General features: G+C 38.4%; 1 protein-coding gene across 12 annotated transcripts in view; it reads right to left on the bottom strand.

The window, feature by feature from the left end:
• The window catches only part of TBC1D5 (TBC1 domain family member 5), a 545,542-nt gene that overhangs the window by 126,571 nt on the left and 400,963 nt on the right, over nt 1–18,008 (bottom strand). For all 12 annotated transcript variants that reach the window (XM_019810740.3, XM_045037659.1, XM_019810743.3 and 9 more), the window contains one exon: nt 15,759–15,901. In XM_019810740.3, coding sequence (XP_019666299.2) covers nt 15,759–15,901 — 143 coding nt within the window. The remainder of the gene's footprint in view (nt 1–15,758; nt 15,902–18,008) is intronic.

Raw genomic sequence — 18,008 nt, forward strand, 5'->3', positions numbered from 1 at the left:
AATCTAGCCCTGCATTGGGCTCCACACTGGGCATGAAGCTTGCTTGGGATTCTCTCTCTTCCTCTCTCTCTGCCCCTCCCCTGCTCTCTCTCTCTCTCTTCCTCTAAAATAAAAAAAAATAATATATAATGAACCTTTTCAATTTAGAGACTCATGCTTAATAAGCCTGATTTGTAGTTTTTGCCTCTCAATTTTGATCCAAATGAAGGAAAACCATAGGTCAGGTTTTTAATCAATTATTTGTTAATCTGAATACAGGTATATAGATATAGGTACGTTTTATTTCATTGCTTCATGATTTTTAATTCCTTACTCAAAAACACAGATGTGTCAGTAGAAATGGTGGAGGTACAGAAGGTATTTGAGAAATGTTGACATTATCTCTTTCTTTTGTTGCCCTTCATGATTCACTTATTTAACTAGCATTTATTAAATACCTGTTTTGTTCCATACATTGAGTTAAGTGTTACGGACATGACGAGAAATAAGATACAATCTCAGCTTTGTCTTGATAGCATGGTGGAAGACAAGCATAAGACTGACTGCAACATAGGAGGCAGCTGGTAACAATGGCACATGCGAAGGGCTGGGACAGCTCCCAGGGTGGAAGGCCTCAAAGGCAGAGAGGACCAGCCAGCAAATTGAAGTCCACAGAGCAGGACACTGAGCTGCCCGATGGCGGAGTGCTGCAGAGAAATGGAGGCATGGAAGCAAGTGGCAGTCTTAGCCTGTACGCAGGGGATGGAGTTCAGATTTCACTCTGTGTTCGTTAACCCTCACGGAAGGACTGAAATAATGTAATCACATTTGGTTTTAGAAAGATTAATGCCAGCACAGAGTGATCAGTGGAGGGAGGAAAAGAGGGACAAGATGCAGGGGGTCAGCTCCAGTTCCTGGTAATACTACAGAGGGGAGAAGATGAATACTTGAAGTAGGAAAGGGGCAGAGGAGTACCATGGGCAGAAATTGCTGGAAAAATGCGATTTTTGTATGCAGCTAAATTTGGGCAATGTATGCATATGACAGAGCAGACAGTAAGAAATTATCAAGAAAAATGTTAACGAATTTACATAATAAGGTTACTTCAAAAATACAGTGACTTTTAATTATTTGTAGAAAGTATTTTTTTCCACAACCTCTTTTCTTTCCTGGGGTTTATAACTGTCTCCTTTTCCATTTGCCATGCCATGTACTTATTTAACACAAGTTTAACCTTAAACACTATCCCAGTTGTATATATCCATTTTCAAAAATTCAAATCAATTTTTAGGTATTTCTGTCAATTTCTTTTTTTTTAATTTTATTTTTTTGAGGAAATTTATCAGGAGCTCTCTGGCCTGTTCTCTCATCCTGGGGAGGCCCTTTACCTCTTGCAAATGTTGTATCCTTATTTCCTGGAGTACCTAGCTTCTTTCTAGCTTTATACACTCAGTTTGGTGGAGCACATCCTCTAAAAGCTTTAGGGACAGGACAGGAAATTTTTTGAAAGCTTCTCTGTTTGAAAGATTTTATTTTGACACTTAATTGTTACGCTAGGTACAGAATTCCAGGCTGTACCTTCAGAAAATTGGGAGCCCTGTTCCAGAGTATTTTGTCTTCCAGTGAAAAAGTCTCAAACCATTCTAATTCACATTCTTCTATGTGACCAGTTTATCTTTTCCACCCTCCCCATCTAAGTTCATACTAGTGTACCTTAATTTGCATGCATTTTCAGATATAATGGACCTTTCAATTTAGAAACTCATGTTTTTCTGTTCAATTGGAAGTTTCTCTTTAATTGCTTCACTGATGATTTTCTCCCTTCTGTTTTTCTTTTTTGTTTGTTTATCCTGTGTTTGTTATGTCTTTCTTCTCTTTCTCTCTTTCTCTATTAAAAGAAATCTCATTATCTAGATGTTGGATCTCCTGGCCAGATCCTTTAATTTTCTTTTTTATTTTCTAAATCTATTTTATGTGCTACTTTTTGGGATACTTTTTCAGTTTTATATTCCAACCACCTTATTTTCATATTGTAACTTTCAATTACACTTTTTCCTTTGAATTATGTTTTTCTTAGTTCTCTGAGACTTTTCCTCCTCCCTATATAGTTTCTGTGTACTCACAGTTGTTTTTTCTCCCGGCTGCTTGTTTAGATCTCTGCTTTCATTTTGATGTTTTCCTCAGATGTTCAGTGATTTCTGGCTATCTGGTCATGTCTAAGAGTGGGGTAGTACAGAGATAACTTGAAGGTGTCTGTGCATTGATGGGTAGGTCTGTTAACTCTAGGGTTTACACAGGTCATTCTTGAGTAATCCCTGAGCCTGGACTTTTAGGCGTTTTTTCTTGGGTTTTGCCAGAGAAGAGTCCCCCAAACTTTGTATAGAGGGAGAGAGTCTGGTTTTAGTGTTCTGGGAACACTAAAGATGGTAAAGAATACTGCTGGGCTCCATGTTTACTGAAACTCCCTGAGTCCCCAGTCCAGAGACCCTCCATTTTACTGCCTCCAGGATAAATCCTGGAGGTACAGCTTGGAGATCTGAGTACATAACAGCTTCTTAAATAGACTTTCAACCAGTTCTTGTTTTTAGATTTTTTAAAAAATATATATTTATTTTGACAGAGCGAGAAAGGGAGAGAGCGTGCACGAGAGAGCATGAGCCCACGAGGGGCAGAGAAAGAGAAAGAATCCCAAGCAGGCTCTGTGCTGTCAGCACAGAATCCAGCTTGCGGCTTGATCTCACAGTTCATGAGATTATGACTCGAGCTGAAATCAAGAGTCAAACGCTTAACCCACTGAGCCACCTAGGTACCCCTTGCTTTTTAGTCTTAACCTTTTCCCTTCCTCTACCAATTTTCAGAGATACCTCGCACTGCCAATTTCTCTACTTTTAGGAATTTTATGGATTATTTCTTGGTTTCCTCCATGATCAAATTTGTATTGAGCCTTCTCAGATCTGTCAGTTATCATTCACCCATCTGATTTCCTGCTTCCAAAATCTCTGTAATCTCCTTCCTAATTCTCTGGGTCCCATGGGTTTATGTTATTTTAATGGGGTTTCAGGAGCAACAGGGGTAAATGCAGGGTATCAGTATAACATCTCATGTCTGATATCTTTAATTACTTCTTTAATGATATTTCTACTCAGCATCTGGGCAGATGAACTGATAGGGAAGAAGAATCTAGGTGAGGAGGCAACGGAGTGGGGAAAGGTAAGGAAGAAGGTTAAGTGAAAAAGCTGGGGAAGTTAGTAGTCAGGAAACCCAAGATCACCATCTCCTTTTCTCTAATCATCAGACAGAATGGCTCTAGTCAACTTGCAGGACTATTCACATTGTATTTTGACAGCAACAGATGGACATGGAATCTTGAATATTTCTGGGTAAGATTCCAGTGATGGATATAATTTTGTTGGCTTTTGCCCATTTAAGTTATCCTAGAGTTCCTGAACCCATCTATTATATGGCTTTCTAGGGCGAGGGGAAAATGGGGGATGGGAGTAAGAACATGGAAAGGCAAGATTTGGGCATTAGGAGAGAAGACTACTTCCTCCCCTTTATAAAAGGCCAGAATAGCATATGAACTATGATTTTGAACATGAAATAGAATGTCACTAGGAGAATAATTATCCTTTCATAACCCCATTCCTGTAGTTGCAGAAATTAAAATTATTTTCAAGCAAAAAAACCTGACATCAAAGACAATGCGATACATATTAGAATGGTCAAAATCAAAAACAATGACACCACCCAATGCTGGTGACAATGTGGAGCTACGAGAACTTTCATTCATTGAAGGTAATGAAAAGTGGTTATAGCCATTTTAGAAGATGGTTTAGCAATTATGTTGTGATTTTTCAGGTCTGATCACAGGCAATTACAAAGATATGATAGTTAATTTTATGTATCAATTTGGCCTATAGGATGCCCAAATAGTATGCAAAACATTAGTTCTGGGTGTGTCTGTGAGTATGTATCTGGAAGAGATTAGTATCTGAGTCAGTAGACTGAGTGAAGAGATTTGCCCTTAAAAACAGTAGGCATCAGCCAATCCATTGGGGTCCCAAATGGAACAAAAAGGTGAAGAAAAGGTGAATTCTTTCTCTATTCTTGAGCTGGAATATCCGTTTTCTCCTGCCCTTGGATATCAGAGCTCCTGATCCTCAAGCCTTTGGACTCCGAGATTTCCACCACAGGACCCCTAGTTCTCAGGCTTGCAGACTGAGACTGAATTACACCACTGGCTTTCTTGGTTCTACAGCTTGCAGATGACTGATGGTGAGACTTCCAGGCCTCCATGACTGAGGGAGCCAATTCCTATAATAAATGTCCTCATTATATCTGAATTTATATTCTATTGGTTCTTTTTCTCTGGAGAACTCTGACTAATGCAAAAACTTCTACCTGATAGGTCACAGGGGCAAACGGTCCACCCCACACCAGACATGGTGCATAGCCAGGGCACTCTAGTCTCTGAAAGGATATGCAGTCAATGTCTTGGCCAACCTAGCCAGCATTATCTTTCACATGTTTATATTCTTAGCCCTGGTGCTTTCATTCCTAGGTTTCTTTATCTGAGCTCTAGGGCACAGGTCCTTTTCAGGTGCTTCTGCCAGGACCTCTTATGGGGGTTGGAAGAACTCTTGAAAACATTTTTCTTCATTTGACTTAGCACCCAGTTCTTTTCCATTTCAAGTCTTTCCACCTCAATCCCCCAACCCTGCCCCCAAACCACAGACATCTCAGGGTCCTTAAACTACCAGAATCTTTTGTTCAGGGCTCCTTCAACAGTGAGATGACCCCACATACATGCTGATCTATCTGACCCTCAACCAATGTACCATTCCATGGGTGAAATGAAGCAGATGGAGTTGACATTTTCTCCAGTTTTTGACTCTTGCTTATATCACCACAGTGATTAAAGGCTTAACTCTTCCATTTTTGACTTGTTTCTCTAATTGGGTACTCTAACACCTAATAGCTCAGGTCTCTCTTCTGCCCAGCTCAACTGAGTTCCTGACATTTACCATCCTATCCAGCAATCAGGCTCCTTGAGATTTACCCAAATGAAATGAAAACTCGCGTCCACACAAAAACTTGCACACTTGATATTTGTAGTGGCCTTATTTATAGTTGCCAAAACTTGGAAGAAACTAAGATATCCTTTAGTAGGTGAGTGGATAAACTGTGGTATAACCAGACAATGGACTATTATTCAGAGCTAAAAAGAAATTAGCTATCAAGCCATAAAAAGACAAAGAGAAAACTCAAATGGGTATTACTAAGTGAAAGAAGCTAATCTGAAAAGGCTATGTACTGTATGATCCCAACTATATGGTATTCTGGAAAAGGTAAAACTATGAAGGCAATAAAAAAAATCAGTGGTTGTCATGGGTTACAGGGGCCAAAGAGATGAAGAGGCAGAGCACAGAGGATTTTTTAGGGCAGGGAAACTATCAGATACTACTAGAATGATGAACAGATGTCACTATACATTTGTCCAAGCCCACAGAAGGTATAACATCAAGAGTGAATAGTATTGTAAACTAGGCACTTTAAGGGATAATGATGTGTCACTATAGGCTTGATTATAACAAATACACCACCGTGGTGAGGGATGCTGACAGTGGGGTAGGCTGTTGTGTATGTGGGGGTGGGAGTATCTGGGAATTCTGTATTTTCAGCTCAACTGTGCCGTGAACCTAAAATTTCTTTAAAAACTAAGGTCTAGTGGGGCACCTGGGTATCTCATTGGTTAAGCAGCTGACTCCTGATTTTGGCTCAGGTCATGATCTTGTGATTTTTGAGTTCAAGCCCTACACTGGGCTCTGTGCTGACAACATGGAGCCTGCATGGGATATTCATATTCTCTCTCTCTCTCTCTCTCTCTCTTTCTCCCTCTCTCTCTCTCTCCCCTCTCCTGCTTGCACTGTCTCTATCTCTCCCAAAAAAATAAACATTAAAGAAAAAGTCTATTGAAAAAAATCTAACCATAAAAAAAATGTGCTACTATTATGTATCAGCCTGTTAGTGAGATTTTAGAAAAATTTTAAACTAAAATATAAATATAAATGGTATTTGTAATTCAAAGGGTTATATTAATATTCATATCTGAGATGGTCATAAAATGACTGGCAATATTTAATGTCTGAGTGGGAAGAGAGCTGGCAGTCAGGAAGTGCTTAAACACTCCTTTAAAAATAAGACCACTAATTTGTGTTTTGATAAAAACTCTGTGACACACTACTATGTAATTTAAGAGAGCCTTTGTTTCTTAGTCACCGAGGTTGGGTAAAGCTTTTCCAGAAAAGACAAATAAATTCAATTTGTAGTTGAAATAAACTGTATTTTGACATCAGTATAATACGGAACATGATCTTAACAAGAAAATAGAGAAACAGAAATTCTGGGGTAGGACAGATGGAAACACTGGCAGAGAAACAGGTAGCTGCTGAAGAGTTAGTAGAGATCTAAAATGAAATAAAAAGGCACAGTTTCAAACTACCAAGATGACCCAATTGCCATGCCAGGCCAGACCGAGGAATGGCTAAAGACACCCTACAGAAAACCCAGGAAAATTACAGTGTTGTGACATGTTTACGCTGGCGAAAAAACAAGGTAGGAAGTGGGTAGAAGTACCAAGAAGGAAAGTTTTCCATTTACAAAGTATTCAGAGCGAAGGTAAATTAAAAGAGACAATAACATTTAAGAGTTACTTTCTAGCTAGGAAAATCTACTGTTAAAAGAATTTGATTATAGTATTTTAGCTATTAATGCAATTTACAAGACAAATAAAAGGTATGGTATATTGTAAATGAGGGAAAATGTTTTTCTTTGGTGCTAATAACAATTAAATCAATAAAAAACAAATGTAAACATTTTTAGATACTTAAAAAGTAGACAATGCTTTCTTTACAAAAGCCATATTGAAAAGTTATTTTAAAAAATCTATTTGAGGGGCGCCTGGGTGGCGCAGTCGGTTAAGCGTCCGACTTCAGCCAGGTCACGATCTCGCGGTCCGGGAGTTCGAGCCCCGCGTCGGGCTCTGGGCTGATGGCTCAGAGCCTGGAGCCTGTTTCCGATTCTGTGTCTCCCTCTCTCTCTGCCCCTCCCCCGTTCATGCTCTGTCTCTCTCTGTCCCAAAAATAAATAAACGTTGAAAAAAAAATCTATTTGAATTCATATTCTAAGAGTTTCTTCTGTCTTCTCAGCAATTACTGCATACATATCCTTTCCACCAACCCATCCCAGGTCTCCAGGGTACCCTTCCATCTGAGATCACCCCATATACTGAGCACATGAAAAGCTTCAGATGCTCTGAGGGTTAGGGAAGAATTGTAACACATGTGGTTCTGGTCCTGAAGAGCTAAAAATCTACTTTCGAAGATGGGACTAACATGCAAGAAAGAACAACATAAGATGGAGTATAATTAAATGCTATGCTGAATTGTATTGATTAAAATCTTATAGGAATGCAAAAGCGAGAGCTCAGTATGGGCTAGAATAATGGGGAAAGTTTGGGAAAAAGCTGTCTTGCCCTAGACCTGAAAACAGAAGCACCATTTAGGCAGATAGAGCCAGGGGAAGGAGGGAACCACATGACTGACTTTATTTTAGTACAGAATAAGTCAGTAAAAACAATAGTGTGATGAGAATATGGGTATTAATAAACTATTGCAGGAGTAATGGTTCATGATCAGATTTCCTTATCTCCTAACCTTTATTAATATACACAAACTTAATCTACATTATCCAGCAAAGAATTAAAAAAACTCACTTCTTATAACACATAAGAAAGTAAACGTGATGGTTTTATTAAAATGTTTGGGAATTGTTCAGAAATGGATACCATGTATCTGTAGTAAAGCAAAAGTTTCATTCAAAGAACAGCCATTTGACCCCATCATTTCGATGGTTAAATTTTAAAATCTATATAGATAATGTTCATATTGTTATTCTTCCAATATGATATTTTATTTATACTTAATAAAATCAAGGTAGGGCTTGAGGAACGGAAAAGGTGATGTAAGAACCAGCCTGCACTAGCCCTATGGTCTTGATCTGGCTTCCTAACTTCTAAACGTGGAGGTTGGGCTGAATCTCTGAAGCCTCAAAAAAATGCAATGTTTGTAGGAAATCTATTAAGTGGTTGAATACTCTACTTGCCTGACAAACTACTTTTAAAGTGAATGAAAGCTTGGTTCAAGGTAATGAAAGAAAACTGTAAGAATACTTCTGTTAAAAACTAAGTATGAGATACTGACAGTAGCTCACTACTGGGGCAGAACAAGAATGAAGCAGGGCATGGCACAAAAACAGACACATAGACCAATGGAATAGAATAGAAACCCCAGAGCTAGACCCACAAATGTATGGCCAACTCATCTTTGACAAAGCAGGAAAGAACATCCAATGGAAAAAAGACAGCCTCTTTAACAAATGGTGCTGGGAGAACTGGACAGCAACATGCAGAAGGTTGAAACTAGACCACTTTCTCACACCATTCACAAAAATAAACTCAAAATGGATAAAGGACCTAAATGTGAGACAGGAAACCATCAAAACCCTAGAGGAGAAAGCAGGAAAAGACCTCTCTGACCTCAGCCGTAGCAATCTCTTACTCGACACATCCCCAAAGGCAAGGGAATTAAAAGCAAAAGTGAATTCCTGGGTCCTTATGAAGATAAAAAGCTTCTGCACAGCAAAGGAAACAACCAACAAAACTAAAAGGCAACCAACGGAATGGGAAAAGATATTCGCAAATGACATATCGGACAAAGGGCTAGTATCCAAAATCTATAAAGAGCTCACCAAACTCCACACCCGAAAAACAAATAACCCAGTGAAGAAATGGGCAGAAAACATGAATAGACACTTCTCTAAAGAAGACATCCGGATGGCCAACAGGCACATGAAGAGATGTTCAGCGTCGCTCCTTATCAGGGAAATACAAATCAAAACCACACTCAGGTATCACCTCACGCCAGTCAGAGTGGCCAAAATGAACAAATCACGAGACTATAGATGCTGGAGAGGATGTGGAGAAACGGGAACCCTCTTGCACTGTTGGTGGGAATGCAAATTGGTGCAGCCGCTCTGGAAAGCAGTGTGGAGGTTCCTCAGAAAATTAAAAATAGACCTACCCTATGACCCAGCAATAGCACTGCTAGGAATTTATCCAAGGGATACAGGAGTACTGATGCATAGGGCCACTTGTACCCCAATGTTCATAGCAGCACTCTCAACAATAGCCAAATTATGGAAAGAGCCTAAATGTCCATCAACTGATGAATGGATAAAGAAATTGTGGTTTATATACACAATGGAATATTACGTGGCAATGAGAAAAAATGAAATATGGCCTTTTGTAGCAACGTGGATGGAACTGGAGAGTGTGATGCTAAGTGAAATAAGCCATACAGAGAAAGACAGATACCATATGGTTTCACTCTTATGTGGATCCTGAGAAACTTAACAGGAACCCATGGGGGAGGGGAAGGAAAAAAAAAAAAAAACAGGTTAGAGTGGGAGAGAGCCAAAGCATAAGAGACTCTTAAAAACTGAGAACAAACTGAGGGTTGATGGGGGGTGGGAGGGAGGAGAGGGTGGGTGATGATGGGTATTGAGGAGGGCACCTTTTGGGATGAGCACTGGGTGTTGTATGGAAACCAATTTGTCAATAAATTTCATATAAAAAAAAAGAAAAACAAACAAACAAACAAACAAACAAAAAAAAGAATGAAGCAGGGCACTCGGATCCAATCCCAAGTTCTAAACTGCTTAACTGCGAAGGGCACTGGAATAGAGTGCTAGAGCCGCTGCACCCAAGGTAGACTGGATAGTTCAAAACCAGAGAAATTTATTGTCGAAGTGCTCTAGAGTACATAAGTCTGAAGTCAAGGTGTTGATGGGGCCACGTTCCCCCACAAACCTGCAGGGAAGAATCCTTCCTTGTGTCTTCTAGCGTCTAGTAGGCAGGGCTTGTTCCTTCATAGGCTCTGAGGGAACATCTGTCTTTGCCTTTCTCCTAGTTTGTGGTAACAGCCAAAGATCCTTGCTCCTTGGCTTGTAGATGCATCATTCCAATCTGTGCCTCTGTCTTCAAATGGCATTATTGTCCCGGTGTGTCTTTACATCAACTTTCCTCTTTGTATGCCTCTGGGCCCAAATTTTCTTTTTTCTTTTTCTTCTTTTTAAATTTTTTTAATGCTTATTTATTTTTCACAGACAGAGCGAGAGCACAAGTGGGGGAGGGGCAGAGAGATAGGGACACACAGACTCTGAAGTAGGCTCCAGGTTCTAAGCTGTCAGCACAGAGCCCAACATGGGGCTTGAACCCACGAACCGTGAGATCATGTCCTGAGCTGAAGTCTAACACTTAACCGCCTGAGCCACCCAGGTGCCCCTAAATTTGCTTTTTCTTATAAGGACACTAGTCATACTGCATTACAGGCCCACCCTATTCCAATATGACCTCATCTTAACTAATTATATCTGCAACAAGCTATTTCCAAAAAGGTCATATTCTGAGGTACCAGAGGTTAGGACTTCAATATATCTTCAGGCCTCATTATCAGTGCTTGTAAAATCAGGATTTTAGACTAGATGCAGTGAATCTTAACCATTTTTTAGGTTATATATCCTTTTAAGAAGATGATGTAAATTATATGCCTCTGGCCCAGGGAAATGCACATGTTCACAATGTTTTGCACAGCATCAGGATGATCACAGGCCCTTTGAAGTCCTGCACTGAACCCCTAGGGAGCTGCCGTCACTGGCGGAAGGCTCTTTTAGTTTCCCCCAGCGCACCATTCTTTGAGCTACAACTATATCACCTACAGCTCCAAAAGAACGCGTGCAATGCCCATAGCCTCAGGTAGTGGAATTCATTTAGGATTTTTTGAATGAATGGGCTTGAAACTACTAGCTATAAGTGAACATCATCACTCTGGATGCCCCAGGCAGTGCATCATGATTCAGAATCCACTGAGATAGAATAAAAACTTGACACCAAAGTTCCACTTGGAACAAACTGTCCACCTTCCTCTTGTCCTTCACCGTGGCCTAAAATGTAAGCTCATTTGTTAGTACTGCCTCCCATGCATACTGCCCAGTCCTGTTCTGTGTCCTCTTTCTGCTATTCCTCTCCCTCTTAATCTTTTTCTTCTGAGGAAAAACTCCTTTCCCTCTGGGCCCAGCTCTCTGCAACCTTCAGCAGTGAGGTGAGGGGTGCCATGGCTTCTGATATTACCATCAAACCTCCTTTCCCTCAAAAGTTCATGCCATACGTCTAAACCTTCATCATGCTCCTTCATCACTGCCATCTATGCACCATGATGGCAAGCAAATAGCAGGCACTCAGTAAATTCTGATTGAATGGTTGATTCTTTGATAAATGACTGAATAAAAGCTGTTTTCTTGGTCGTTCTTCTGCGTTTAGTTGAGGCTTTTAAAGTCTGGCCCACTGTGCTCCCTTCTACATCTTTTCCTACCATGATTCTTGGTGAAGTGCCCATAGAGGACCAAACAAAAATCCCACCTCCTGTACAATCTCTTGATCTCTCCAATGACTTACTTACCTTCCCTTTACCTAACTCCAACCATCCGGGTCACACCCATAACTGCTCAATATCCTCTGTTCGACCACACCTCTGATGCTTTGAAGTCTCATACACCCTACCTTGAATCCCTTCATACTCTGATTTCCCCACAGTCTTTTCCTGGCCATGCTTCCCTCCCTACACATTCCAAATCACTCTCTCAAAAATGCACTCAACACCCTCCACCCTTTTGCTTCCTTTCAGTTCTGCCTAATTCATTTGCATGTGGGCCTAGCTAGGAGCCTAGATCATTATCTGCTTCCTTTGTATGCCTGGACTGCAGTGTGTGGCTCTGAAAATCCTAACCTTGAGGCCTGGTTCTATTGCCCACTATTAGTCTCTGCAGGACAGGATCTTCAACAGCTAGACCAGCTTGTCCTAGTCCATGGTCAGCCATCTCTCTCACACTCACCAGGCATTCCCCTAAGCTCCCTAATCCTACCATGCCTCACTCACAGCAGACAACCTTGCCTCCTCCTGTATCGGACATGCAATTCCTCCACTTCCCATCTTCTCCACCAATCAACTAGTTTACTTCTGAAACCGGCCTAGTGCCTTCATCCAGGACCTGTACCAACTTTTATTCCTGTTCCATAGGACTCCTCACATCGTTCCATTGCCTCTGAGCCCTTGTTTCTTCGATCATTTCACGCAAAAAATACTCATCAAGATTACTACATAACAGGCCCTGTTCTAGATGCTGGGATACGGTAGGGAAACCAAGACAGAAAAAATCCGGCCTCTTGCTGGGTGTTAGGGGAGTCGGTATGAAGAATAAACAATAAACAAAAACTTCAAGTAAACAGGATAATTTATCTTTTCATAGATCTCATCAATGGAACAGGGGGGGAAAACTAGTGTTGAACCTTGAGGGACCAACTTAAGACTGGCTGAGAAGTAAATCCTCAGTCGGTTCTCTCCAGCCTCCAGTGAGCTCTCGTCTTATTCTAAAGACAGCCATCCAACTTTCCTTGTTCCTCCACTAACCCCTACCTACATCTTTCTTCATCCCTGCTCTGCGGTCTTTAAAGATTACTCTACATGTGCTATCTCTACATACTTTCCTTTTTATTGATTTTTAAAGTTGAAACTGTAATACATATAGAAAGCAACGGGAACAACAACAAAACTATAGAGAAAGCTCTTATACTTCTTACCTGTCTGGTCACTCTTCAACCCATTGCAGTCCAGCCTCTGCTTTACCACTCCACTAAACCATTCTGGCAAGGGTATCTGATGATTGTCCCCCTACAGGGCCAAGTGAATGGACATTCCCCCTTTACCTTATCGTACTCAGCACTCTCAACCCCCATTACCTCCCCTGGCTCAGATAACATAGTTTTGTGAGGTTACAACACAAGCCCTTTCTTCTCTGATGCCTTAAACACTGATGTTAAATGCAGAGTTCTACCTTTGTCTATCTTCTTCTATAAGCACCCACCTTAGGTAGGCTGACCATGTAATTCTTATGATCCTAATAGAGGGTCTTTGAGAGTGCAAGAGGGCAGTATTAGTAATTATTACTCTTCATTAGCAGGTGTACACCAAGACTGTCCCATACAAATCGGGATATATATGTGACCCTGCTGAGGTCACATGCAATATTATGGTTTTAACTAACACATACCTATTAAACATTTGTAAAACTAAATCTGTAGCCTTGATACTGACATTGAGCTTTGTTTTCCAAATCTTCAGGTTATGATTTCTCACAGATTGCATAATCAGTAGGGCCAAAATTTAATCATTTCCATTCTTAAAACATGCTAATCCTCATTTCCTAGCCAAGTTACACATATTACCTAGTCACTCAACTCCCCAGACTGGGGACTATTTTGGACTTCCTATTCCTCCTTACCCATATTTAGTCACCAAGACATGCTGATTTATTTTTGAAGACTTCTCTAATCTTTCATTTTTCCCTGAACAACTGTCATAACCTTTTATCTGGATTTCCTTGTTCTACTCTTGTCTCCTTTACGTCTGTTCTCCACAGTGCCGCCAGAGTGATCTAACAATGATACTTCTGCTCTGAACCCTTCCGGAGCTCCCTATTATTTACAGGATAAAGACTTTCATCACGATCCTATCCCTGTTCACTTCTTTGGTCTCATAACCTGTCAATCTCCATTTGCACACTAATACCAAATTACCTGCAAACACACACACACACACACACACACACACACACACACACTCCCCCATCGAGCTGTTTCTCACTTTTAAGCATTTGTTTATGCTGTCCCTTCCACCTGAAATTCAGATCCCCTTATTTAACTTGCTGACACTTACACCATTTTCTCTAGTCACTCACAGCTGACCCAGAGGGGAGTTCAGTACCTCTCCCTTAAGCTTACATACTACCCATCCACACCTCAACCACAGCACTGGATATGTTAGTTTGAAATTAATTATGTCAGTCTTTCCTGCTAGTTGATAAACTTCTTGAGCATAAGGGCAATGACCCTAAAACTTAATAGTCACCCTATTTTTAGGAGATCTCATCCACTCTTATGGATTTAAACAAGCAAATTAAAATAAACTGGCCTAAATATTGAAAGGAATAAACAACTTCATTACTCCTGCATTTTTCCACATGTGCGCATATGTTTTATAACATCAGTGGAGGGACTGAAAGTGTGTAAGGGCTTCAGCGGCCAAAAATTCACCTGTTTTATGAAATTGATTTCAAAAAGTAGATCTCAGCATAGGAGACAGAATGATTAAATTACAAAATATACAGTTGTGATACACCAAAGTTAGGAGCAAATACTTAATTGTTTAAGACTACAGAAAATCAGAATATATTTCAACAGTTGTTTGCATTGGAATATTTTGTGAAAATATCCCAAACCATTTTTTTCTAAAAGAGTAAAACTCATTCCTTTTTTTTTAATTTACGTTCAAAAATTCATACTACTAACTAATTCGGATGTAAATTTTAAAAAATAAAAAATAAAAAAAAAAATTCATACTACTTTAAAATGAGAGAGCAGTATTGAATATCCTAAAATTTAGTATCCATCAACACTACCCAAACATCTTTCTCTACTTTCCAGATGTTACCTCTTATAATTTCCATGTTCTTACATGATTAGCTCTGACTCAGAAAGAAGGAACTTTCCACTTTGTCTGTCAAAACCCAAACTATTTGACCTTCAAGGCACAGAAAAAACTCACAATTTTTAGATAAAATGTGGTGCTCCTGTCACTTATTCATTCAAGTAATTTTGGGGGAATTAAAAAAGTATAATCTAAAATTTTAAAGAATATTATTAGCGTTACCAGAGGCATAAGAAGAGCATCTGGCACAACTGGTATTCAGTGAGCAAATAAAGAGAGCCACAAAGCAATGGAACAGTCGAGATCATGAATGACTCCAGACAGTTTATGTTCTGCTGACAAAGTCCTACTCTTATGATAGTTTTTTTTTAATTTCCTATTTAATCATCACTCTGTGCAGTCTTTCCTAATTATACTTTGGCTTACAAATCTTGTTTTGTGAACAGTGATTATTTTTCTGAGAAGGAAAACAATTTGAGGTATTTCGGAATTTAAAACATGCTCTGGTATTTTCTTCAAGCTGAAGATTACAAGAGTACTCACAACAGACAGACACTGGCTTTCCAGCTATGGCAAGCATCCCAAGGTAGATCTGATGAGATAGGAATACGTCTACCATTTGGCAATGTACTGAGAAATACATTTGGCCAAAATATAACTGAGAAGAAGTTAAAATATCTTTAAATGTAATATTTATTTTTTATTGGCAAGTTGTTGATACTACAAAAATAGCTCCAATCGCCTGATAAATATCTTTGAATACTCCCCCTACCTGTCAGAAGGTGGAGCTCTAAACATATCTGAAATATTGGCTTTTCATATGTGCTTTTCACAAATGTGTGTAATGAGGAGATTAAAGCAGGAGTAAAGTCTTTGGAAAAATAGTTCTGAAGAATATTCCAATTCCCTCAGGATAAAATCACCCACATCTCCCAATATGTACATAGTTAACTAACAAAAAAGATATTTAGTATGCTCCTTTGAAACTTCAATATATTACCTACTATAAAAAGGTAGGTATGGTAATTCAGAATAAAAGATAAAATATATTTAAAAGATAAAACAATTTAAAAACTCAGGACCACCTACTTGAATGTAGGCAAGGTCATTAACACTTACAAGCATCTCGGATGTAGAGTAACATGGCTATGAAGATATAATCAACTAAACTCAGGCTGAGGCCATCTGCAAACAAGGCATCCCAGACCACCAGAAGATCCTGCAGGGGGAACTCTCGTCCAAACAGTAGCCGGACCCACCGTCTGCAGAGAAACAAAACCAAAATTCAGAAAATAGTACTTTTGAGAGTAATATAAGGAAGAGTCATTTTCTACTATAACTGTGAAAAAAATTATAATTTTTTTAACTGATCACACTGAGCAAATATTACATACTGAAAATATAATACAGTAAAATCCAAGTTTCAAGCTTTCAGATCAATTTTGTAATTTTGTAACTGGGCCACAATCATTAAAGTCTATTCCTATATGTATAAAACACTAGCAGAATATTTGAAAAGGGTAGAAATCTTTCATATTTAACAGAAATCCCAAAGTCAAAATGCAAAAAGGACAGTGAATGCACACTGGTCTGACAGTCACATCATATGTAAGGTTAGGATTAAAAAATAGAATTTTCCAAAATTTTATGAAAACTACTGATTTTGTTATTGTTGTTGTTATTGTTGTTAACTGGAATTTTGCAAATGATTGTACGTACAACAAATTAACTATAGCTAAACAGAAAACTGCATTCTCACATTTCACTCTTTAAAATATTCATTTTAAAATTAAATGTGGGAAAAAACAGGTATCTTTATTTTGGTCAAGCATAGATAGTTATTTCAAGCAAAACAAATAGTGATACTTTATTTTTAACTTTAGAATAGATATACCTCATCAGTGAGGTTATCTTTTTAGGGATGTTCTAAAATACATGGCCAGGAAAATGGGACATCTGTGCTATAAGTAGACATAATCAGCTTATAAGAATACTCAACAAGGTCTGTATATAATTATATGTCATAAACAGTTATACTTTCAACTTTCAATAAATGCCTGTAAGCTATTCATAAGTAATTCTTACAAGAAAATTAAAATAATTCACTTTGATATGCTTTTATCCATTTACCTCTAATTTTATATAACACGGCTACACTTTCCTTACACAAGACTTTGTCCAGGAATTTCAGCTAGAATTCTATGTGGTTCTGGCACATAACAAAGAAACAAAAATTCCAAATTTCGAGTATTCCAAATAGTACAGAATAGAGGAAATTCTTTAAAAAATAGTTAAAAGTGATCACCTCTTTGCAAAATTAGAAACCAAATATAACCATCTGTGGGGTTAAAGTGAGTCCTCCCCGCCAAAAAATTCAAATACTTTCTTCAGGGAGTATTATATTTAAGGATGAGTCAAAGCTGTGACAATATAGTGTATAATCACACATATGTATCACAGTTATTAGGAACCATATGATCAAATACTTAAGTTTCATTCATATTATCAAATTAATCAACAGATTAAATTGCATTTTCAGTTACATCTTAAATTATGATACTCAATTTTTCAGGAAAAAGATTTAAAGCCTAAGTAACATTATCTTTTTAAAAGTGTAACAGTATCATTTACAATTTTTATCTATCTTTCAATTCTCACTCCACTGCTAATATGAGGCGTCTAAATATATATATATATTTTTTGGTCTAATATTATTTGTAGTTGTGTGGCTTCAGGAAAAATATTACTTCTCTACACACTTCTAACTCTTTCAAATTACAAATGCCAATATTTACTATTTTCAGAAGTACAAAAATATCTCTAAATTAAATAGGTTGCTCTTCTTGAAATGACAAAGAACCAACGAGTCTCACAAGGAGGATCAGGGGAACCAGAGAATGAGCAAATCAAAAAGCACCTGGATTCAACCATTTTAGCGACCTGTTTAAAAACAGGATCTTTAAACTGATAATTACATATGTATTATTAAATGAGTAAAACAGTTGGAATGTGGTCATTTACAGTTATTCAGCTGATACAACTGGAAGAAAAATTAATGAAAAAACTGGATCTAAAGTGTAACATGTTGATTGTAGTTGATAACACTGTATTGTATAATCAAAATTTGCCAAGAGAACTAAAATATCCTCACCAAAAATAAATGAATGAATGAATCAATATAATATGTGAGATGATGGATGTGTTTGCAAGATGGGAAAAACCCCTTCACAATGTACACATACATCAAATCGTTACAATGTACACTTTAAATATCATAATTTTATCTGCCAATTATACTTCAATAAAGCTGAAAAATAAAAATAAATAAGAATTATCCTGGTTTGATGGATAGGCAAATTTTGGCATTTT

This window comes from Felis catus, chromosome C2 (genome assembly GCF_018350175.1).
Source record: "Felis catus isolate Fca126 chromosome C2, F.catus_Fca126_mat1.0, whole genome shotgun sequence".
Taxonomy (NCBI): Eukaryota; Metazoa; Chordata; class Mammalia; order Carnivora; family Felidae; genus Felis; species Felis catus.